The sequence below is a fragment of the Stigmatopora nigra genome, chromosome 22, assembly GCF_051989575.1.
Source record: "Stigmatopora nigra isolate UIUO_SnigA chromosome 22, RoL_Snig_1.1, whole genome shotgun sequence".
NCBI lineage: Eukaryota > Metazoa > Chordata > Actinopteri > Syngnathiformes > Syngnathidae > Stigmatopora > Stigmatopora nigra.
The window spans coordinates 7,966,559-7,989,296 of NC_135529.1; the positions used below are offsets into that span (position 1 = coordinate 7,966,559).

Here is a 22,738-nt window from a genome sequence, read left to right on the forward strand (position 1 = left end):
AAAAAAAGTAGTAATTAACATGGAAAATAGAAGTACATTTCCCCCCCCAAAAAAACCAAACATTTTGCGTGACTAATTTAATGAGACACTAGTCTTAGCTTCTATACACTTTGTACTTAAATGCTATAGTTGTATCTGAATATATTATAGTACTCTTCTATTTTACAAAATAACCACCACGTGCGCGAGGTGGTTAACGAATTAGCCGTCTGGCCTTTCTGGGGAAGTCCAAAAATAGAAGGGGGGAATCCAAACGGCGTCTCTATTGCAAGGTGCACAAAAACAAGCAATCGGGTTTGAAGGCCAAGAAGCCATTTCCCACGCTCTTCTTCCACGTCCTTCCTCTTCCACATCGCCGCTGTCTTTAAAGGGCCAGTTTTGGCCAGATGACGGGACGGGAGATGACTTTTAAAGTTGTTTGTGGGCCTTAACCTCCACTCGGAAGTCAGACATCCCCAACTTTTGATCACGTTTCCTGCCAATCCACACAGCATTCGTCCTTCTTGAGCTTCTGGATGAAAGCAGACCAAGTGGCAGGACTCCCTCGTCCCATCTCCGCCATCCGAGTGACGCTTTGGAGTCTGCTTGTGCGGGCCATACACACACAGTCACACACAGTCAGTCTTTAGGGACATTCTGGCCGCAGTGGGTCTCAGTTGGAGCTGGCCGCGATGGGTTTGTCCAGGGGCGATGGGACCAGCCGGAGGTTTCCGTAGCAACCCTTGCAGACGCGGGTGGGCTCGAACAGCTGCTGGCTGGGCACCGGGATCTTTTGGTCGCAGCAGCTGCCGCAGAAGACGTTACCGCAGTTCCTGTGGGGAGACACGCAAGAGGTCACTGGAGACTTCTCGGCGCGTGGCAACATCGGACACCTCGGCTCTCGACAAGATGCCAAGCTGTAAATGACAACAGGTTAACGCCATTAGGTTGAAGTGCAAAGTGTTAAAACAAGCCTACTAAAAACATTACATGGCTCTAACAAGGCAGTTTTATAGCTCTATATATATATTCAAACTATAATAATAATCTGAAAATTGAAATAGTGACTTTGGACCAATATTATTGATCGGTGTTAGTAATCACAAAATCACTTAGCTAATAATTTACAAGTGAGGCAAAATGTTAACATAGTACTTCCAATATAGTTGGGAAAATGAACACCGATACTAATTTTCTCCCAAATTCCAGTTCCGGTTGAATGGTGAGAGGCTAGGTGGGGGGGGGGGGCGGCATGCTGCCAGGTATGGTGGGGTGACGATGAGGACAATGAGGGTTCAATGGCAGCCCTCAGCCAAATCACGGCAAAATTGCTTCCAGCCAACAAATGGAGAAGATTTCAGCGCAACACTCACACGTAAGTTCATCTTCAATCTCAAGTGGAATTTTTCTCAGGACTTGCACACAAGGGAAGAACAAACAGATGCAGTGAGGGGTGAATTGGCACCACAGTGAACCCCTGCTAGATTGCACTTCACCTGATTACTTCCTACGTTGGACTGGATGATTGCCAATTTGAGTGAGTATTTTGCACAATATCTTATATAATAAATTACTTTTCAAACAAGTGAAAGTCGGGTAATATGTATATCAATGGGTTTGTAGCATGTTGGACAGATAACTTTTTTTTCTTTCAAGTTTTGGGGTCAGAAACGTATGCCCTGCTCTAAATGGGGGTTCACTGTAGAGGGAGGGAGGGAACAATGCCAGGCTAGGGTGGGTTGGGGTAAGGCATGTACATGTGTGTGTGTGTGTGTGTGTGTGTGGTAGGCAGAGGAGCCGGATCTCACCAGACCTCCGGGACGGGCTGCCTGCCACTGTAGAGGAGAGGGGCAGACAATAGAGAAGAGCTGCCTCAACAGGAAGGACAACAACATGGTAACACTAAAATGAACAACTTGACCCATGTATCGCTCATGCGTCACAGCCACTCTCGCACAATGTGGAACAAACACCACACACACACACACAGACATTTGAAAGCAATGCCAGTGTTGCCAGCAAAATGTGCACGGCGGAAAAACACCACTGAAGGATCACAAGCGCTATCCATGGAAATCACAACACCACAAGAATAAACTGAGTGGGCCCAAATAGAAAAAAAATTAAACACCTTTCACCTTATTCTTCCAAAAGGCCGCTCAACATTTTCACAAGGAGTGTTAAAATGTGAGCTTATTAATAGGACTGACTTGATTTAGCTTTTAAAAAAAAATGTCTGTATTGGCCATTTGATCGTATATTGAAAAAAACACTACAATTACATGCTTGCTTGCTTATATATGTAAAAAAGTTAACTGTATACTATATGTAGATATTTACAGTTCTACATATATATTTTTAAAATAGTTTTTGGCAATTTTCCCCCATATGGGGAAAAATAAGCCAGCTACATTGAAGTAGCTGACAAAGCTGCCTGAACTAAATCTAGTCTCATCCTGCATATCAGTGGTTGCACAGGAAATGGTCAAGCTGAGAAGCCAGTGTGCCACCTCCCGCCTTGCCCGCCACAGACGGCGCCAATGAACCAATCAAGTGGAGCGGCTTAACGCTTCCGGCTGTTTACCTGCAGTGATGCTTCCTGGTGGCCAGCCAGAACCTGCTCTCGCAGCCGTAACACTGGGCAGCCAAATGGTCAGGGTACCAGCGGGTGACCTTAAAAGAGGCCCACAGAGAGTAGCCATTTTAGCCACAAGATAAGATCATAGATCGGCTTGTAAAGCTTTACAAGGAGGTACAACGAGCGTGTTCTACAAATGATTTTTGCCTACTGATTAACAAACTTGTAAGTGTGCCTTGACTTTGAAAAGTTGAAATAAAAAGCACCAGAAAAACACAAGCGTGAGGGAATTCTTTCAAAACATGCATGTAGCCCACCTCAGTGTCCTGCTTGTCCACTTGCTCCCAACTGGCTTCGGAGAACAGTTCCGTACTGCACCGTGACAGACAGTTGGGGTCCATGTTATACTCCGAGTCGGTCATCAAAGTCTGCCAGAAAGAGGAGACGGTCAATTTCCTTTGGTTTTAACCATTTAATTTATCATCTTACCAATTCGTCTCCTCCATTTCCATTGACCCGATGGGAACCGCCATGCTGCTGGTTTTCCAGGCGACTCCACAGCTCCTGCACCTGCTTCTTCAGAGTCTCCACCTCCATCTGATGCCCGGCTTCGATCTGCCTCAGCCTTTGCTGGATGGCGTCCGTGTGCAGCATCAGCCCGTCGTCGTCCAAGTGGCAGCGCGACGGCTGCTCGGGGCTGACGGCGGCGCGTGCCGTTTGGGCGTGGCACCGGCGTGGTTGCGAGCAGCTGCCTCGGTGGTGCAGGATGAGCGAATTGCAGCTGGCAAGAGACGCCTGGCGGCTCAACGGGGCCCGCTCGCCCTCGGCCCTGATCCACTGAGGACCTCCTCCGCAAGGTTCTCCGTCAGAACTGTCGCTGTGACAGAGTCCGTCGCGGGCCAGATCGCCGCTCGCCGACTGGAAGGCACTGACGCAGGGTCGCCTGCCGACCCCGTTGAACGTCGGGAAAAAGACGTGTTCGTCGCTCTCGACCGTTTTCTCTCTCCTGGAAGAGGGCGGTTGGCCTTGGCCGTTGCCGTGGGCATGGCGGTTAGGGCAGACCGTAGGCGGGACGGGGAGTTCTAACCGGCTGCACACTTCCTCCGTCAACGTCTCCGTCGAGCTTTCCATAAGTGAGACCCTTTTCTCGACATCTGTCAAGACTGGGTCCGGGTCGGAAGTGACCGCCGTCTTTTCATCCACGTGGTTTTCCTCGGGTGACCTGTGAGCAAAGCCGTTCAGAGTCCTTTGAGGTAGAGGTGCCTCTGGCTCAGCTGACTCCACATTTTCATGAGCGTACTCTAGTTGTCCAGAGCCATTCTCCCGAACTTGCTTCTCCTCATGCGCAAACATTTGGACTTGTTCGTCGCTCGGACCCTCCAAATCCAAGACAATCTGCGCAGGCGTAGGAACGGCGTCAAGATTTCCGTTGACTTCTGCAAAACCATTTTCTGGATGGTGACCATTGGGAAACATTTCTGGAATCTGGATTGTGTGGAGAGACTGCTCTTCCTCCTCGTCTTCCTTGTCTTCATCAGTTCTTGAGACCTTTGCCTCCGCCTCCATAGCAGCTCTGTTAATAACATGGGTGAGAGCAGCCCTCACAACCTTCTGAGCATCTGTTCCCATGTCCTCATTAGTAGCTTCTTGAAGAATGTTCTCCATCTGCCCCTCGGCCACGCCCACGGCCACAGACAGTTCCGCCGCCTGGGCTTCTTCCCGACACGACGCAACGGCGCGCATGGAGACGCCCTCTTCCGAATCAGAAATCGGGTGCTGGTCGTCATCCAGCTCGGAGTCCGCTCTGTTCGGGTAATGGCTCAATCCGTTGCACTGCATCTCGTCTTCCCGGTCCCCCTCTTCGTCCGGATCGACTGCCATGTTGAGATCCAGAGAGCGTCGGTGATCCTGCCACTTCTCATTGAGATTTGGGTCACTAGAGCGCCGATTGGGAGCTAGTGCGTTTCCCAGCTCGCAAGCGCTCGGCAAATTGTCAAAGGAACGCGTCTTCGTACATCTAAAATGGAAAAAAAGACAAAGAACTTTAGACTTTAAACCTTACGTGCACCTTTCATAATCAGACCTTTGTCTCATGTCAAGAGACGAGTACTAATATTGTGTGGCTACGAGGGCCCAAGGAGAGCAAGATGCGCAAGGAGAGTCGGGGTCGGGAACCTTCAACCGGAGTTTGTCTTACATTTGCGTACGAATTGGGGGGAGTTCTGTGCCAACGTGCCAGGCTCACCTGCCCAGAGGCGCCTCCTCGGAGTTGTTGCCAGGCAAAGGATAGGGAGCACAAGACTCGTCAGAGGGAGTTGTAGGAGAGGAGCTGGGCAGATACACTGCAGTCCACAACATCAAATTGCGCACGTGGCACACGGGGTGGAGAACCTGCGACAAACCATGAATAGTTACATTGACCGAAAATCACACCGTTAAGTCACTGTATTAACAAAGTGTATTTATCTAACTAGCCATGCTCTACGAGTCTACGTCATGAAATTCAAGAGACGGCGCCACTCTATTCCCTAAGGGCCTGGCCCAAGTGTGTACATACAATCTCAGAGTGCGAAGAGTACAGCATGTTCCTCAGTGTGCGGTTGGCGGGTCTCAGCAGGGACCACACCGAGCAGGTCCTCTCTTGAACGTGTCGGTCTTCCCTCTCTTTGCCGCTGTTACACAGGAAGGTGCCGAACAGACAGGAGTAAGCGTGTTGCACCAGCTTTACCTGCGAAAACAACCATAGAGAAACATGTTGAGGCTCGCCAACTCACAGCTGAAATGATAAGCACCAAGGCCACAGTCATGTGACTCTAAGTCTGCCGAATTATTACGACTACTAAAAACTCAAAAGATATGGTCACTTTAAAAAGTAAGGAATAATTTCATTTGACACAATACTTACCAGGAAGGCCTCATTAAACTCAAAGGAGCATGGAAACTGCCTCTGCAGCTGGTGAACACAGTCCAGCCATTGCAGGAAAACGGGGCAGCGTTCATTGACGTCCTCAGAGTTCTCGCCGTGGCCACATCGGTCAGCAAACTTGTGGCCAAAGTCTAACCAGTCCGTCTCCACCAAAACTTGGAAGCCCTACACAAAAGATACCCAATGCATTTACTCAATTACAATATTGCCCTAGCAGTCATATCAAAAACAGCAGTCGACTTAAACCACAGTCCTTTTTTTATATGTTAAATAGAAGGCACCATCTTGGTAGACATACCTCGATAGTGCGGTAATATGGGTCAAGCAGCAACTTGGACAAAGCGACAATTTGAGGTGTCCGATCCCAGCCGTCTGAGCAATGCACCAAAACGGGTCTCTGGTCCCTGTCCACGGCGTTGACGACTAACAGGGCCGACTTCAACAGCAAAGACAGGTGCTGCAACCATTTGGTGCTTTCCAGTGCAGAAAGCCAGCTTTGGGGAAACAGAAAAAGAGCAAAATGTGATAGGACATGTCACAACCATAATACTTAAAACTCCAATAAATACAACACAAAGAAAGCCATACTTTGCTGGATCGGGCATCTGCGTGCAGAGAAAACGTAGAGACTGGAAACTCTTGCGTATGGAGTGAATGTTGGCCATTCCCATGAATACCACCTCACAGTTGGGGTAGTATTCTAGAAGAGACAAAAAAAAGTCAGTTGAAATTGAATGCAAGCTGAGCTACAAAGCACACAAGAAATAAAGGCAAAGCCTACCAGGACATTCACAGCCTCCACCTTTCGCCCTGTTGGCCACAGCAGCTGCATAGGACCTGGCATCCAGAATCAGTAACTTGTGAGGCTGGATTGCCAATGTCTCCACCTCTGAGCTGTTGGTCATTGCAGACTCTGATGCAGTTAGAAAGATCTGAGTTACATATAAATTGAGATTACTGCGGATCCAAGTAGCGTGCTTGCTTCTTTTTCTTATAGGGGTCTGTTAGCTATGTCCACAAAACAAAAATGTGAAAAATGGTTGATCTGCCCTCTGCTTTTTTAAAATTTCACTGCAAAAATTAACCATTAAAAAAGGAAACTACATGAAAAGTATTAGATAATTACATAATACATGGAGCTTTATTTTTGTACGTGGCACAGGTAAAAGCCACAATAAAAAAATTGTCAGGCCCAGACAGGTAGGATTGCACCACCTCATCATCATCATCGTCTACGAACTCACTGACTTCAAAGCTCGAAGAACAATCTGCATCTGCTTGGATGAAAGCCAACGTGTGATTTTTGCGTCTAATCTGGAAGTGTGCGTAGTCAAGCCTGTGCGAGCGCTCACCAAAATCACTATCAGGCAGGTCGGAGCCGTTGGTGTAGTTCCCATTGGACAGGTGTTTGTGAGAACTGCTGTCCACAGCACAAGCCTTGGCAATAGACTGAACCAAGTGTTCATCATCTGCATTCCTCCATCCCCACCAACTGACCTCTGGCTGGCCGCAACGGGCAATCACAGCTCCTGTGCTTACGTGTCTGAAAGTACAAATACAAAAAGTTATTAAACAGACAATAAACTGGATCACAAACTCAATAATGCTGACCGAAACGAATAAGTGGTCAAACATGTTCACCTATAATCGAAAGGAATTATGAAACCAAACCACCTGACCTGTATACCACAGCAGGGAACCTCTTCCAGGACCGGAAAGCTGCCACATTTTCCAGTTCTTTGTCGGTAATCCATGCTGGTACGAGAAGCTGCTGGGGATAGCTGGGACACAACCTGCTAACACAGAGGTAGCAGAGAGAGAGAAGGCATAACAGAAGCCATCAGATCTGACCGACTGAATTAGTGAAAGCTCAACAAAAGTCTCTGTCGGCAGACATTTAAGCCTGGGCTTGCACTTTTTTTTCCCCGCAGCACCAACAGAGTACAAAACAACAAGGCTAAAATGTCTCTCGCATGCTGATTTGTGCACTCAATGCCAATGAAAGCAAAGGTCGCAATCGCTTAGGTACCGACAGGGCGGAATGGAATCTTCACCTAAACTTGCTGTTGATGTCAGATATCCTCCAAGCATTTTGGGTGTCAAAGCCCATCCTCTCGACTTCATTCTTAAACCAGGAGGTCACATGTTCACCTAAAGACCAGAAAAATAGGATATGACCAGATGGCCCCTAGACTGATACTTTGTGGGTGTTTGAATCAGAAAATGGAAGTACCTGGTCTGCAAAGCTCTCCGTGCTGCTCCTTCTCACCAGCGTACACATCCATGCACCAAGCGTGGAAGGCGAATGAGAAGAGATCCTCTAAACGAGAGGGCGGCCGCACCACGGCATTGAGACGCTTGAGCCATTCTTGACATTGCTCGAAGGTAGAAAACTGACACCTGGGATTTCAAGAACAGTAAAACAATGTTTTTTGTTGTTGTGCTCTTTCTGGAAACTACATAAAAAATATTGGCTGCTCCAGATTTCTTCAGAATAACAGTACACCACATTGGTGTCAAATGTGCGGTCCCCGGGCCGCAAATGGCCCGTGAGGGGGTCTGATCCGGCCCGCAAAGTTGTTTTGATGGGCACTTTGTTTGTAGCTCCTATCATATGCTGGGTGTGTTGTCTTTTATCCTACCTGACGACTTTGCAGTCCTTACAGGTGACAAGCAACTGGAACATATCACGACACTCCACATTCTCAATGAGCTGTAGGGGCACCTGTAAAACAAGTGTAGTCAGAATAAGTACACACAAAAGATTAGAATACCTTCAAGATAAACATTAGCAGAGCTCAGGGCAGAAAAACATATTCATGCTAAGACTGGGCAAATGTAATAGCGACATTTATTTAACGTAAAACTCGGTGACTAAAATTGGCAGATTTAATGACTGTTACGCATATGCAAATGCAAAGGGAATAATTTGGGAGATTCTATATGCAAAACATGAAAACAGAGTCCAATGTTGATTATTTGCAAGCAGTTGATGACACTCCAAGTGAGGTCATTTGCTAAGCTAAACAAACATGACAAAAGTATAAAATGTATACTATGTTTCATTTTTCAGGCAAAACTATCTTAATATTAATGTACAATGGCAGATATCATTTTATAAGAAAAATCAATAAAAAAATAAGACAAACCAAGTTAACAAAATGGAAAAGTTTGGATTGAATGGGGAAAAAAAATAAAGATTATTTTTTTTCGTGCCCTATTTCATGCAAAAATAAAAACCTTTAACAGATTAGTTTAAATTATTTAGATGACTTGTTAGTAAAAATGTCCATTTTTTTCATATAACATTTCCTAAACGGCTGTGCTAATATACACAAACAGGATTTTCACTTTAGCTTCAAGTTTTCTACCGAATTAAATCCGATTAGAAGGCGAAACAATTTAATAAGTGCAGTGACTGTAGCGCATGCTTGCAATACTTTATGGAAATACCTAACCTGCTTTAATATAAGCTTTGCTAATTAAACCAAAGTACAGTGCACACTATGCTTGGGCTTCTGTTTGCATGCAGTCTGAATTCATGCATGATTGACATGCACTCATCAGTAGGCTAAATTTTTGTGCCTGAGTGAGCCTTTGTATAGTTAAATGCTTTGTTTGAGTAAGGCGTGGTTAGTCTTCCCACACATCAATTTCCTCGTAGCTCCTGAGAAAGTTGTCTAGGTAGCAATTACATTTCATAAAAAGGCACTCAAAAAATGACAACCATCCCACGCCGTGCATCACTGTTTGATACTTACTGACACCTCACAAGAACAACTCTGATCCAAGACAAGAGAGAAAGAAAATAAGTGCTTAATAAATCTGACCGGGTGTTATTCACTATCTACAAAAGGGCTGTAATCATGTCACATTCCGGATGTCCTTGAATCACGAAGCCTCAATTTGATTGTCGCTATGTAATCTAAATCGCTAATCTGTACGTCAACAAGATTCCGAGGTTACTTGCACTTCCCGGCGAAAACTGCCAAACTGATGTTCACATTTTGTCAACTTGACCAAATATGCGAGAACTTTGGCGGTCTGATTTGGGCAAAGCTAATAAACAGCAATTTCAAAACACACCGATGAATATTGTAGCTTCTGGAAAAAAACTCCAACTAGCACAAATTCAGAAAATCAATAGGGCTGGCGACAAAAAAAATGTTTTGTTTTTGTTGTTGTTTCATAGTGTTGCATTTGTTTTTGCAACTACAACAGCATTTTTGGAGGGAACAGTTGGGAAAAAAATTTACAATGTTTTTTATGCTAAATAACTACAAAAATAGCTGTCAACAGATTCATTTTGACAATTTTGGGGGTTGAATGCATGTCTCTATATTGGTAGCCTGCAGTATAGTATAACAGTTCAAGCTAATGTTTTACACTCTTACATAAAAGTGAAACAAAAACCAGTCATCCCATCTGAATACTAATAAAGGAACCAATTGTAGAGTAATTGAGCACGACAACTTCTTGTGTCTTTCAGTCTTTTCAAAAACGAGCCCACGTGACTAAAAGAGAGGAAGAAGTGAAATTGTCGCAACAGAACTTCCCTGCTGTAACAAGTTGGCTTATCTGACCAGAGCAAGTTTTCTTATCTTGTCTGTTCACTTGCTTCACACTACACAAGCATTGAGGATATATATAGTGTCTTCTAAGTGCTGCCAGAGAAGCTCCTGACAGTCACATTGCACAATCAGTGAGTCTTTAAAAACATCAAAACTCAAATTAATAAAAGGGCAAAAATAAAGCCTTTTAAAAGAGTTTGGGGACATGATGCACCATAGCGCTTTTGTTTTAACCAAGTTAAAATGCAGTTTTCATGGCAAAAAAAAAAAGTACTTACATTGACGACAGTCACTTTGAACTTGATGTGCAGACGGTAGTTGGAAATTGCAATGATGGCGTCCTCTGCCCGTCCCACATACTCGGTAAACTCCCCATGCAGCTCAGGAAAGGGCACCTAGCAACAGAAAGATAGAGTTGACTGCAGCCAAAGCACATGCAGGCAGCATTGGTGGATCTTAATTGGGGGTTATCAATTAGTAATATTAATTATTGCGAGCTAAGGACTCCTCACCTGCATGTTTTCCTCCTCCAGGACAGGGGCTTTCTTAGGGAAAATTTGATTGGCCTGGATGCACTCTGAGCTCTTTTGCCCCTCCTCCTCCTGCATGTAAAAAGACCCGCTAAGCATGACGAACTTCCGACAATTCAAAAACCACAAACTTCATTCTTGTATTTAAAAGGATTTGACTTGGTTTTAAATGCTTGGCATGTAACACTCGGTAGACAATAAATTCACAAATGGTTTGAATAAAATTTTTAGGGGGGTCGTAAGGTTCACTCAAGATGTCTCTGGACATATGAATTAGAAACATTTTGTCTTTTGTTTGTGTTTTACAAGACAGCTTAATGTGTTTAAGTACTTTGTGGTTTGACACAAGCCAAGTTTTTTTCTGAACATCAGCAGTTTTTTCCAAAATTGTATTTATAACTGCTTTTAGTGTCTAAATATAAGCAACTAAAGATTTTTTATACATGAGAAAAACAAAAAAACTGATCTGAACTGAACATTGTGCAGGTTAAATGCATTTGTTATATAACAGAATCTGTAAAGACGTGTTAATCTGGAAGAAAAATATTTTTTTACGGCACACAAATAATGCACAATGTTTTTCCCCTTTGTTTGCTGCCTCAGCGCAAATTTTATACCCACTGAAAGGATTAAGCCAGCTGAAAACAAAAGTCCGAGTAGCCACCCAAACAGTTTATCACGTTGTGGCGGTCACGACTGACGTGACCCAACAGGAAAGCAAATGTGTGCAATAAAAACTCAAAGTTGCCCTGCTTGGTTCGACAGCAGCCCGAGGCAATCTTTGACAGACTAGTCGCTGACATAACTGTCTGCTTCCTGGTTAGCGGCAGATAAAGATTTGAAATCAATACAGAGTTTCCAATGCTACTGACTGCATGCCATGCAGGATCTAGTGCATGCGTGTCCAAACTACGGCCCGCGGCCCACATACGGCCCCGCTAGGCTTTTTAAGCCGGCCCAACGATGTTGTCCAATTTATTTTTTTACCCAAAGATGGCGCCGTCACGCGGAAGCCAGTGGCAGTAGCTCTTTCTACTCTTATTTATTTTCTTGTCTTACAGTCCCTCTATCTTTTTTTAAATGACATTTTAATATTTCTTAATACATTCCTTTTTACTATACTTTGTACTTTATACTTTTGACTTTAATGATGAGTGATGAGTATGTTAATACTTTAGTCCTTTTTTCCTGTTTATGCTTTATATGTACTGTTAACGGATGTACTTTTTTATATGTATCGTATCTTGTGCTGACCCGGCCCATCTGTCAAATTTTTAAAGTCAATGTGACCCCCGGGCCGAAAAGTTTGCCCACCCCTGATCTAGTGAAAAGCAGAGAAAATAGTGTACCATGGCTCCTGTGAAGGAGTGTGGCTCAGGCGAATAGTAGGAAGCCTGGCTGGCAGCAGCCTGTGTAAAGAGAATTCATAATTAATAATCCAACAATGTATATATCACAAACGTTTTCGTTATTGTTGCAGAGGTGAACACAATTCGTTTTAAACTAGACAGAGTGATGAAAATTGTAAAGTCTTACCCCCAGACAATCGATGACAAGCAATGACTAGTCCAGATAATCAGCAGTTCCCGAGTAAGACATGGAAATCTATGGAAATACATGCAAACATTGAGTTGGATTAGAATGAATCATTAATAATGTATCACTGTTATATTATTCATTAAGAGCATGTACATTACAAAGGAAGGATTCTTGTTATGATGAATTGGAAAAATAAAACGGTACTTGAGGGTTGGGAGTGTGCAAATTAAATGTTACTAGAGTACTCGAAGTTGTAGGCCTTTCAAATGACCAGTTATAGTTTTGGGCGTCCCTTTTAACCATTTAAATGCCACTTCAACATCAGATCACATTCCAGAGACATGCATGGTAGGCTGATTGGACACTACATTGCCCCTATGTACGAGTGAATTGTTGTTTTTCTCGTTGTGCCCTGCGATTGGCTAGCTACCAGTTCAGGGTATCCCCACATCAGCTGGGATAGGCTCCAGCACCCCCTGCGACCCTAGTGAGATAAAGCAGTTCAGAAAATGAGACGAGATAATAACACTGCGTCTAATTATTTTTCAAACAAGTCCACCCCTTGTTAAAGACTATATCAGGACACACATTGAGCAGCAAATTTTCTCATCATCCTTGTGGTGGTGGTAATGTGAGGTGGCTAATACAGGTCGGCCGGTACTGCTGGTGCACCCTGATAAAGCCTATCTGTCCATCCCAAAGCACACGACTTTGTTTACCGCGTGGGCCCGTGACCCGTGGCTGCGGCTCAGCGTGGTCGGAGTTCAGTCACCCAGCTAAGCCCCTTAGAGCCTTAACGGTACTGCTGTCCCGTGACATGCCACAGTGCATCACAGACTGGAACATTAGCCAACAAACAGGCCCAACATCCGAACTTTCAAAGAACCGGGATTTGCATTGCAACGTTGACATATTGCTAAATCAACCCCGATGCTAGTCTAATAGAACCAGCAAAAGATCAAATTGCAGAACAACAAAATAATTGGCTATTAAAGTAACTTGAGAAGGGGTAAACAAACAATTATTGAGGCAAAAACATGTCGCCGCTTCGGTTCTTGCGGTAACAGGTTGTGCTACCAGTTCGGCCCCAAGACTTTATGTAAATGGTAAAAATACATAAAATTTAAACAAAAACAACGTTCAGATCGGTGCATATCTTCGCACTCGTCCACGTTGAAAATATTGCAAGGAAAGTGGCCATCGGCGGGCAACGTCTGTAAAATTGTTCATGCTAACGTGCTAATGCTAACACCGATCCTAATGGCTGGGTTAGAATAAGACGATCGGCAGAGAGAAGTTTACGATCGCGATGAGCTTCTTGATTGCCGGTACTTGTGTCTGCTAACCCGTGGCTGGTAGGCTCCTTAGCCCCCGGTTCGCGAGGTGGGCTAACGCATCTGCGTGGACGTGTGTGCAACTGTTTTTGTTGTTGTGAGATGGAGGGCGGACCCCAAAGCGGGCCGAGGCCTCTGTCAAAACACTCGGCGGCGGTGCGATCGCAAGCCGGCAGGCTCACCCGTCAAACGAAGCGTCGAGACGCCAAAATCCAGCGTATCATCCGAACGGCGTGCAGTCGACGATCACAAAACGACCCCGCGGAGGCAGAAGCATCAGTCATATTCCAAGCCGAGGCTGGCTGGACTGTGGCCCTTTCCTGCGCCGAGTCGCCGTCGCCATTATCGCAAATTCTCCGAGCCCAACTTTACGTGTTTGTGACGTCACACGCCAAAGCAATGGGAATGGGCGGAGTTGAGGCTCTCACCCCACGTGGTGCAACCATGTAAACACTCCCCACATTCTGCCTCAAACGCAACACATCATTGGCGGTACCTTTTAATTAACATTGGAATAGCTTGTTTATTTGTTTTTAGATTCATGCATTGCATTTGTTGCCTTTTGTAGGACAGGTCACTACTTTTAGTAATTGCTTAAATTTAATCCTGAAACAAGAATATGACAAATACATGATATCCGCAAATGGAGATGCCAGATTTACAATACAATTGTGCAGATAATTTTATCATCATTGTATTTTTGAATATAACACGATGTGTTTTCAATGATTGAATTTAAATGAATAAATTAAAAACAAATTTCCATCCTGGTTGTGGCACAATAGCACTGCTGAGTAATTTTCTCTAAATAATGTCTTTATATTTACACACTGCCTTTCATTGACAATGATAGATGTTCAATGAATTTAAACTAATAAATTAGTTAAATGCATGCTATATAATGGGGTTAACTTGCATTGTTTTCAACCAAGGACAAAGCTGAGGGAATTAAAATACCTGCTTGGAGTGTTCCAACCGCTAGAGGGCAGTCAAAACAATATCAAAGAAACCTACAGCCACTGTGGTAATATTTTTTAAAATAAATTCTACATTTTACGTATGTTAAAGATTTAATTCAACCACATAGCCCCACAATGAGGTTACACCAAGAATTTGCTTTAGGCCTAAATGATAATGTTCACTATTGCACTTTGTTTATGTACATCATATTCATAATGTTTTTTTTAAATTATTTGCACTTATAATCTCTTAAATTCTAACAATTAATCGAACAAAATTTACCTCTCTTGACCCACTCTCACTTCTACCACTAATTCAATACAGTCTACTCTAACATAAGCTGAGTGACAAAGATGGAGTGAAATGACCACAATAACAGAAACAATGACTAACAGTAAAAAAAAACTGTCAAAAAAACAAAATGAAAAACATGGACTTACATGTAAATGAAGTTAAAGACTGAACATATCTTCTTTCATTCTGATGAGATGGACATCTGATTCTGCTTTTCTGAACAGAAATAAAAACACAACATAGCAATGTCTTTAAACAATTATGTATTGAATGATGGCTTACAACCTAATTTGCAAGAAGGTACGCCGTCCACTCTGACATTTAATTGCGTGGCACGAGTTTTCGACTCATTGTTGACTTCCAAAAGATTTTGCAACCAACTTCAGAGTCTTGTCATAACCATCTCCATATCCACGGCTGAGTGAAAATTACATTTTTGAGGACCAATGACCTGTTTCTTTAGTGACTAATGTCAGTTATCATAGTAAAAAAAACACCATGAATAAGCTTTACTTCACAAAAAGCTTTGCTTTTGCAAATAATACGATGAGAAAACCCATACTCTTGAATAACATCATAAACAATGCAAAACTCCTTTAAGGATAATGCATGGTGTATATGATATATCACCCCCAAACTCTATATTTATATGACAGAAATGTTAACTGGGTTGCTAATGGCTTCTCATTAGAGTGAATTTATGAAGAAATGATCAGTCTGATGTTTAAGCTGCACCATGCATGGACTTCACTATGATAAAAAAGTTGATAGAACAACACAAAAACACTGTCTACCCCTTGTCATGTGATCTAAATGAATCATTTGCATGCAAAACAATGAGATTTTTCATGAGTTGCTAAATACAATTATCTGCCACTTGCCCATGGTTCACCAGAAAAATCCCTCACATCATTTTATGCACCAAAAACAGAAAATGTACGGACGGCTCTAAGAAAAACAAAGTAGAGAGCAAATTCTACCGTTTTTTTCCCCAAAAAAAATTCACCCTATTGGCTTCACACTGGTAGTTTCAGTATCCAATCTTTGACACAATGCTATACAGAATTTAACGGCAACAACTGCTTCCTGAGAAAGTTGCCAAGTTTGCAAAACTCCATCAGGTCAGATTATATCTGAGTTATTGGCTAAAACATCTCAGTGCCACTGAGGAAATAGAGGAAAGACTACCCTGAGAATGTCTTAAATACGGGCAAGCTTGTTCAACCAGCACAAATGGGTTGGGATGATTAAATCTGTGCACTCTATTTCATTAGAACCAGCACATTATATTCAAAAATTGAAGGTGTTATTTCGAGTAACTGCGTAATATAATTCTACATAGTACAATCCCAGTCTTCGGAAACTATCTGAAGACATGTGCAAGTGTTTACTAACAACTTCAACGATTCAGTCGAGGCAAAGACTTGTGGACACTACGGATATTGTTGATATTTTTCTCAAAATCCTCACAGTCGACAAAATTTAAGTGCTGTAAGTAGTTCATACACAAGGTCATGGATATCTAATGATGTTTTTTTTTTTCTTCCGAGTATACAAAAGAAGCAAAATACATAAAAAATAACATCTTATGCAAGCATGACAAAATATTAGGACACACAAAACACAGGTGGTCAAATATAACATATGTGGGGGGTTCGGGATAGGAATAACCGTCTGTCCTGGAATTAAATGTCTATTTTTTTTCTTCTTCTTCTTTTCCAAACCAGGCTAATGAGGTCATAGGGAAAAAAATGATCATGCTGCCTGTGGTGTCATAACATGCGTTAAATCACAAGGTCAATGCTTAAGAGGTTGAGGTGTTTCATCAAGTATACATTATTTTAGCTACAGTACAAGATCCATTTTTAAGAAAGTGCACTCAGTCAGGTGTTGGCTGTGAGGAGGACCTCCCTTCAAATAAAAATAATAATGAAAATAAAACAAAACAAACTTGCTTTCACTGAACAGACATGTTGACATTTTTGCTAAATCACAGTCTGTGTTTTAAGTATGAACTGATTTCTTGGAATCACCAGTTTTGGAGCCTTTTTTATACAAGAAATAAACATTTCAATGTCATTGACCGTGATGTACCCCCAATAACATAGCGGTTTTCTTACTTGTTCAATTTTAAGGACTTTAGAGGTTTTGGAGCCTTTTTTTAGAGGTTTTGGAGCCTTTTTTATACAAGAGATAAACATTTCAATGTCATTGACTGTGATGTTACCCCACTGTTTTCTTACTTGGTCAATTTTAAGGACTTTAGAGGTCCAATCCATTTGAATGGATGTTCATTTGTTGTCAACCCTCCAATAGATTGGGCATCTATGGCCGTCATTGATAGCCAATGAGTTAAACTAATAGTTGGGTCAAACTTGTCTTGTGTGTCTTGGTCACTCTCCATCTGAGAAAGAAGAAACTGTTTGGGTGTGAAGAATTCTATTGGCTAGCAGCGAGCCTAAACACAAAGGTATTCAAGGGTAATTATTTGTTCAAGGAAAGAGGAAAAGAAACTTGTCAAAAGTACTCCACTTATTATATTTCCTTTTTTTTGTGTGTGTGAGGTTTTTCAACATTTTTTTTTTTGTTTATCTGGTTTTCACTCAAGTATTTAGCACGGGAGACTAACTACAGAGGATAAACAGGGTCAAGTGAGTACCATGCTACATCAGGTTTCCAGAAGGCTATTGCAGACAACTCTACAACATGTACAACCACATTTTTATACATTTGAGTTACAAATAGTTTTAAAACATATCACCAAGGAGTTCATTAACAAGATGTTGAATATTTAGAGTCTTATTGGGACTATTTCTCTTGTCGGTGAAAGGATTACATATCACTTGACTTATCAGTCCGGTGGTCTCAAAGACAAAATCTGAAAAATTGCTATTCAAAAAGTAGCAAATTTGGTCAACGTCCCTTTCAAATAGTTCTAGTAGTGCTTTTTAATGGCTTTAAGACAAGGGTCTTTTTTTTAATCTCACCCAGTGGCAATCTACAGGATTTCAGTGTACATTTTTATGACACCATAGCTGCAAAAGTCTCCTCGTCAAGTCCAAATAGGTAAAAGGACAGTTTGCTGCCGTCATACATACAGTAGCTCAAAGTCCTACGCGATAAAAAAGAAGAAAACAAACGTACATTTAGAAACTTTTCAGTTTTTGTGGCAAGGCGACCGACCCTATCTTTTACTCCACAAGTTTTCATCTTTCAAGGCCAGGCCTTTTTTCCAGGAAGCTTTTTTTCTTTGCGACGCCTCGGTACGCTAAAAAGTTTGCCGACGGGGGTACTTAAAACTCCCATTCCAGTGTTTCTTCACGATTGGCAGCTCGCTCCAACCTGTGGATGATATTATTGAGGTTTGCCATTTTCTCATTGCGTCTCTGACTGCTTCTATTGAGCTTCGGGCTTTGGAATGGAGGGGGTGCATTGGGGTCCAGGTTATGATTGGACGGGTTCGGAGGCGAGGGGGATATGGGAGCAGAACAAGAGGGTACGGGAGAGACTGACATCATGAGACCTGGGGAAGATGCAGCGGAAGGAGAGTTAAGGGAGATCTCTAAACTACTTCGGCAAGCTTCTGACGAGGCCTTGAAGCTGAGGGGGTCCACGGGCGACTTTCTGGAGTCTTCCCCTTCATGCCTGGACTTATTCACTCTCTGGGGGGCATCCATAGATGTGTTGTTATTGTAAACAGCCAGCTGACTGCTTACTCCCTCTCCCTGGCCAATCGAGAGGGGTTCCCCGCAGTTGGTGGCAGGGTCCTGGCGCTCGTTTTTACAAGGTGGGAATTGCACTGCGGTGGAAAAACATTGAGCTCTGGTAAGTCTGGCCGAGTCCTCCATTTCCCCTCCGTTTTCTCCGTCCGCTTCCTCTTGTTTGACGAAAGGAAACACGACATTGCCGGGAGGAAGGCTGGAGCGGTTGTGTCCCGAAGGGGGCTGAAGCCTTCTCTCTTCTACGTCAGAGTGGGGGCTCCTCGTCAATGGAGGCGAGTAGCCGAGGTGCTCCACGTCCGTGTCGTTGTCGGGCAGACCTTCTGTCAGTACTTCGCGACGCATCCTGGACCTGTATGGAAGAAAAAAATCATGTTAGACCAGTGGCGGAACTAATGTGAATAGGGGCTGGGGGCAATGAGTGTCAAGGGGTCCTTGAATATTGGTCCTAGCCAACTGATTTCTGTCTAAGATATTTCCACACTGAAAGACAATTGCTCTATAAATCATCTTACAATAATTTTAGACTCTCCTTACCCAACCACGTTAGCTAATTTGGTGATTAACATCACAGGTTTTGCATTTATGGGAATAACTAAGACTTTTTGTGTTTGGTTTGTGACATTCATGATCCATTTGTGATTCTAAATTTGGTCGACAGCAGAGGATAATATAAGACGAATAGGCAACTCAATATCATTTAAAATACAGTGCGGCTGCTCATGAAATAAAAATATATTTTGCATTCAGTTTCAGTCTGAAAACATTAGCTGAATACTTTTCCATCTGTGGACAAAATGACCAAAAACATGTCAAAACTACATTTTTTTTTGTTATTTGTTCCTGTACAGAATCACAACGTGTAAAAATCATCAGTAAGAGTTATATCCAGACTAGCCTGTAGTTGTGGAACCAGTTGATAACCGTGTTGGTTTTGAGGCGTAGCTGGGCTGCGAGCATCTCAATGGTATTCTGAGAAGGGTACGGTTCCAAGAGGTAAACCTTCCTCAGGGCTTCTTTCTCCTCCGCTCCCAGAACCACTCGAGGTTTCTTGGCCTGACCGTACGAGCACAGGTCCAGCGAGGCTAAGGCTGGACTCACGCACTCGGATCGAGTGCTGGGCGAGTCACTGTCCGAGCCTGTGCTCAGGAGTCCGTAACGCCGCTTCAGGTAGGCTGGGATGTGTTTAGTTGGCAAAAAAAGAAAAACAAACAAACACGGTCATTTTGGTGGCCACATTAAGAAAACATAAGGGGCGAAAAGTGTACCTTTCTTTTCCATCTTTTTCATGGCCCTTAGCTTTTCCACATTGTGAGGATCATTAAGCCACAACTGCATACGGACAAATGGCTCCCTGCCTTTAAGGCTAAGTTTGTGCCAAGGTTTGGGCCGAGACAGCAAGTCGGAAACTGAGCCTTGCGTCAGACCCAAAATGGTCTCTCCAAACAAACGCTGTCCTGTGGGTGGGGGAAACAAAATATACACTTGATTCTTAGGGCTTTATGTGAGGTGGTTATAAACACGGGGGTTTAAATAGACAGACAATGGTTGATTACAAAGAACACAACTGATCACACAAGGGAAGAGTAACCATGAGGGACAGAATAGGCAAAAAGCAAATAAACTGTTAGGTTTATCACTATTATAAATTTGCTTGAAATATAATCATATTTGGATATTAAACATTACATATATGAACGCCAAGACCAAAACCAAGACTCCAACTAACCCTAACACTTTTAATTCCATTATTCTCAATTACTGGGTCAGGACCAAAAGTCATTTTTTTGGTGGATCGACCAGCTTTTAAATAATAAACCCACCTAGATTATTGTCGGTCAACACTTCTTTGACTTTTTTAGTGATGACATAGGTGTCGAGCTCAGATGACATGGCTACCAGCTCCTGGATGCCAAGCGGGTTAGTGGGGTGATGTAGGCCTATGAGATTGGCTGTTGACTTGACTCCCTCAGGCTGGGGAGGGAGGCCCAAGACCAGGTTCTCAGGTTGCTGATTCTCTTTGCTGCTCTCCAGGGAGAGGCTCACCGGCTCCACCAGGGGACTCGGCTGACCCTCTGCCGGACTCAGTGGTGGTGACGGGGACGACTGCGTTGGAACTGGACTCTTATCTGGAAGCAAAAATAGTCGATTAGAGAAGGCGATCAAACACATGAGAGGAGTTCTTGTGAAAGCATACTGACCATGGTGGGGGGCCTGATTGAGGGTCTGGCCTAGTTGATCAAGTAACCAGAGCTGCATGCGGATGAAGGGTTCCCTGCCTTTCTGGGTCAGTTTGCTCCAGGGTTTGGGCCGTGAAAGCATATCACTTACACTCCCCTGAGAAAGACCAAGCACCTGCATAACAAACAATTGTAAGATGTATGATATGACACATTTAATAAGATCAGATAAGAAGATAAAGAAATGAATGGTCGTTGAAAAATAAAGCAGTTCAATAAACAGCCACTAGATGAAGCACCACACCGTAAATATGAGAGGAAAATTTCATTTTACAGTAATTAGGCCATTTGGCAGCGACACAGAAGGAAGGTGGGACGCTTCTTTTTTTTTAATATCACTATAAAAGATTTGAAATGAGAGCAACATGAAAGGACTGACAGACTAAATTCGATCAGAGTTGGAGTGAGCTTTTCTCATGATAGTAATTGTCTTTTAGTTTAGTTTTTTTTTTACATATGGGAGGGATTAAAATGACTATCTGAAATTTGATCAATTTCCGTTGATAGTCCGTAAAGTACACAAAAAGAGACATCTCCTAGTCCATTTTTATGGCAATGAATGTTTTTGAATTGCAAGTGTTGAATTTCCCTATCATTTGAGATCAGTAAATTGAACCAAAAATACTGTAAAAAAAACGTGTTTTAAAGCTGATGGCAGTAAAACTACTTTTGCTGTGGTATGACGAACTGAATTGCCTTTATAAAGGATTCTGGGCCAAGAGTTAACATATATATATTTTTAGACATAGTCACACTAGCCAATTTTGGGGAATTTTATCATAACAAAATAATAGTTATTTAGGTGCCTTTGGCCTAATCACCACAACACAAATTGATTACCACTAAAGAATAACTTTGCCAACTATTGAAGTTAGAGTGAAACAAATATGTAAGTTGAATAATGCAAAAAAAGTATGGATATTTACCTTTTCACCAAAAATCCTCTGGCAGATTCCATTTTTTGCCAGTTTTTCCTTCACTTGCCTCGTCAACTCAATGGTATCCACCTCTCGGTACATATACAACTCGTACTGCTCGGGAGTCAGAGGCGGGACGGTGGGCTTCAAAGCCCTGGGAATGTACGCCGGATAATAAGAAAGCCGGCCAGGACTCGGTCCCGGGGACTCGCCGCTGACCGAGGTATCCGACTCCACCTTGACCTCCGCGGGCCTCCCCGGTCCCAGCTCTTCTTCGGCGGCGGACGCCTCTTCGCTGAGACATTCGCCGTTCTCCAGGCGAGGCCAAGGGCGGCTCAACGCCGAGGGACCCGAAGACGAGGAAGACACGGCAGGGGAAACGGAATTAAAGGGCTGGGAGCCCCCCACTCCACACAACCCCACGGAGCCTCGCTCCTGAGACCAGTGCTGGTCGAAATAAGTGCCGACCTCCCCGATCTCCGATTTGACTTTGCGGATGATATTCTGAACGAAGGCTGCTGGGGAAAGGACGCTGAGGGGCGTCTGGGGGCCGCTGATGGAATTGGCCACACAGACAGTGACGCAGCCACCCTCTTCTTGCTTAATGGAGATGGGCAAAGGGAGGCCCCTTGAACGATCGTGGGGCCCCAGAAGTTCCACTTGGGCTGTGGTGCCAGCTGTGGAGGGTCTTCCGCTGCCCTCCAGATCCATCAAGACTTGTTGCTGGGATTCCATTTCCCGCCTGGCTTGCTGTAGGATGTTCTTAATGGTTTCGTCAGAGCTGTTGCTTGCCCCATTGCTGCTTCTGCCAAAGGTGGTGGTCACGGGAGTCTTGCAGTCTCCTAAACAAGACAATTGTGTATCTTTAGACCACATGTGTCAAAGTGGAAGCCAGGGGGCCAAATCTGGCCAGCCGCATCATTTTGGGTGGCCCGGGAAAGTAACTCATGAGTGCCGACTTTCTGTTTTAGGATCAAATTAAAGTGAAGAGTATAGATGTAAATTAAATTTTCTGATTTTCCCCCTTTTAAATTAATAATTGTCATTTTTTAATCCATTGTTTCTGTGTTTTTGGTTCGAAAATCATTTTGTAAACTCTAAAAATATTTTAAAAAGCTAAAATAAACATTGTTTTGGATCTATAAAAACAG

At 43.4% G+C, this 22,738-nt stretch overlaps 2 protein-coding genes across 6 annotated transcripts in view; both read right to left on the bottom strand.

Moving 5' to 3' along the window:
- Positions 1 to 62: 62 nt before the first annotated feature.
- On the bottom strand, positions 63 to 13,854 carry LOC144215439 (phosphatidylinositol-3,5-bisphosphate 3-phosphatase MTMR3-like). Of its 3 annotated transcripts, XM_077744372.1 has the most exons (21): positions 13,640 to 13,854; positions 12,121 to 12,189; positions 11,934 to 11,993; positions 10,567 to 10,656; positions 10,333 to 10,449; positions 8,126 to 8,208; positions 7,717 to 7,883; positions 7,538 to 7,634; positions 7,163 to 7,276; positions 6,836 to 7,026; positions 6,265 to 6,396; positions 6,072 to 6,183; positions 5,782 to 5,977; positions 5,463 to 5,648; positions 5,115 to 5,285; positions 4,803 to 4,948; positions 3,047 to 4,574; positions 2,875 to 2,985; positions 2,564 to 2,652; positions 1,788 to 1,814; positions 63 to 812 (listed from the first exon to the last, which is right to left on the bottom strand). In XM_077744372.1, the coding sequence occupies exons 3-21, from the start codon at positions 11,934 to 11,936 to the stop codon at positions 653 to 655; spliced, it is 3,720 nt and encodes a 1,239-aa protein (XP_077600498.1). In that variant the 5' UTR covers positions 11,937 to 11,993; positions 12,121 to 12,189; positions 13,640 to 13,854; the 3' UTR covers positions 63 to 652. The 3 variants fall into 3 exon arrangements, with proteins under 3 accessions (XP_077600498.1, XP_077600497.1, XP_077600499.1); XM_077744371.1 differs by lacking the exon at positions 1,788 to 1,814 and having other exon boundaries at positions 63 to 896; XM_077744373.1 differs by lacking the exon at positions 1,788 to 1,814 and having other exon boundaries at positions 13,640 to 13,853.
- A 1,103-nt stretch (positions 13,855 to 14,957) lies between these two features.
- Positions 14,958 to 22,738, bottom strand: part of LOC144215741 (homeobox protein cut-like 2) — an 83,373-nt gene continuing 75,592 nt past the window's right edge. For 2 of the 3 annotated variants that reach the window (XM_077744854.1, XM_077744856.1), the window contains exons 17-21: positions 21,597 to 22,429; positions 20,254 to 20,785; positions 19,699 to 19,887; positions 19,329 to 19,605; positions 14,958 to 18,782 (exon numbers count right to left, since the gene is read on the bottom strand). In XM_077744854.1, coding sequence (XP_077600980.1) covers positions 18,005 to 18,782; positions 19,329 to 19,605; positions 19,699 to 19,887; positions 20,254 to 20,785; positions 21,597 to 22,429 — 2,609 coding nt within the window. In that variant the 3' untranslated portion in view covers positions 14,958 to 18,004. The remainder of the gene's footprint in view (positions 18,783 to 19,328; positions 19,606 to 19,698; positions 19,888 to 20,253; positions 20,786 to 21,596; positions 22,430 to 22,738) is intronic. The other variant, XM_077744855.1, reaches the window with a different exon arrangement.

What these genes read in the sequence shown, in the direction of transcription:
- LOC144215439 (XM_077744371.1), bottom strand. An exon ending in TGGAGGCTGTGAATGTCCTG is followed by an intron (nt 6,184 to 6,264) that starts GTAGGCTTTGCC and finishes TGTCTCTTCTAG; the next exon opens with AATACTACCCCAACTGTGAG. An exon ending in AGTTTAATGAGGCCTTCCTG is followed by an intron (nt 5,286 to 5,462) that starts GTAAGTATTGTG and finishes TTGTTTTCGCAG; the next exon opens with GTAAAGCTGGTGCAACACGC.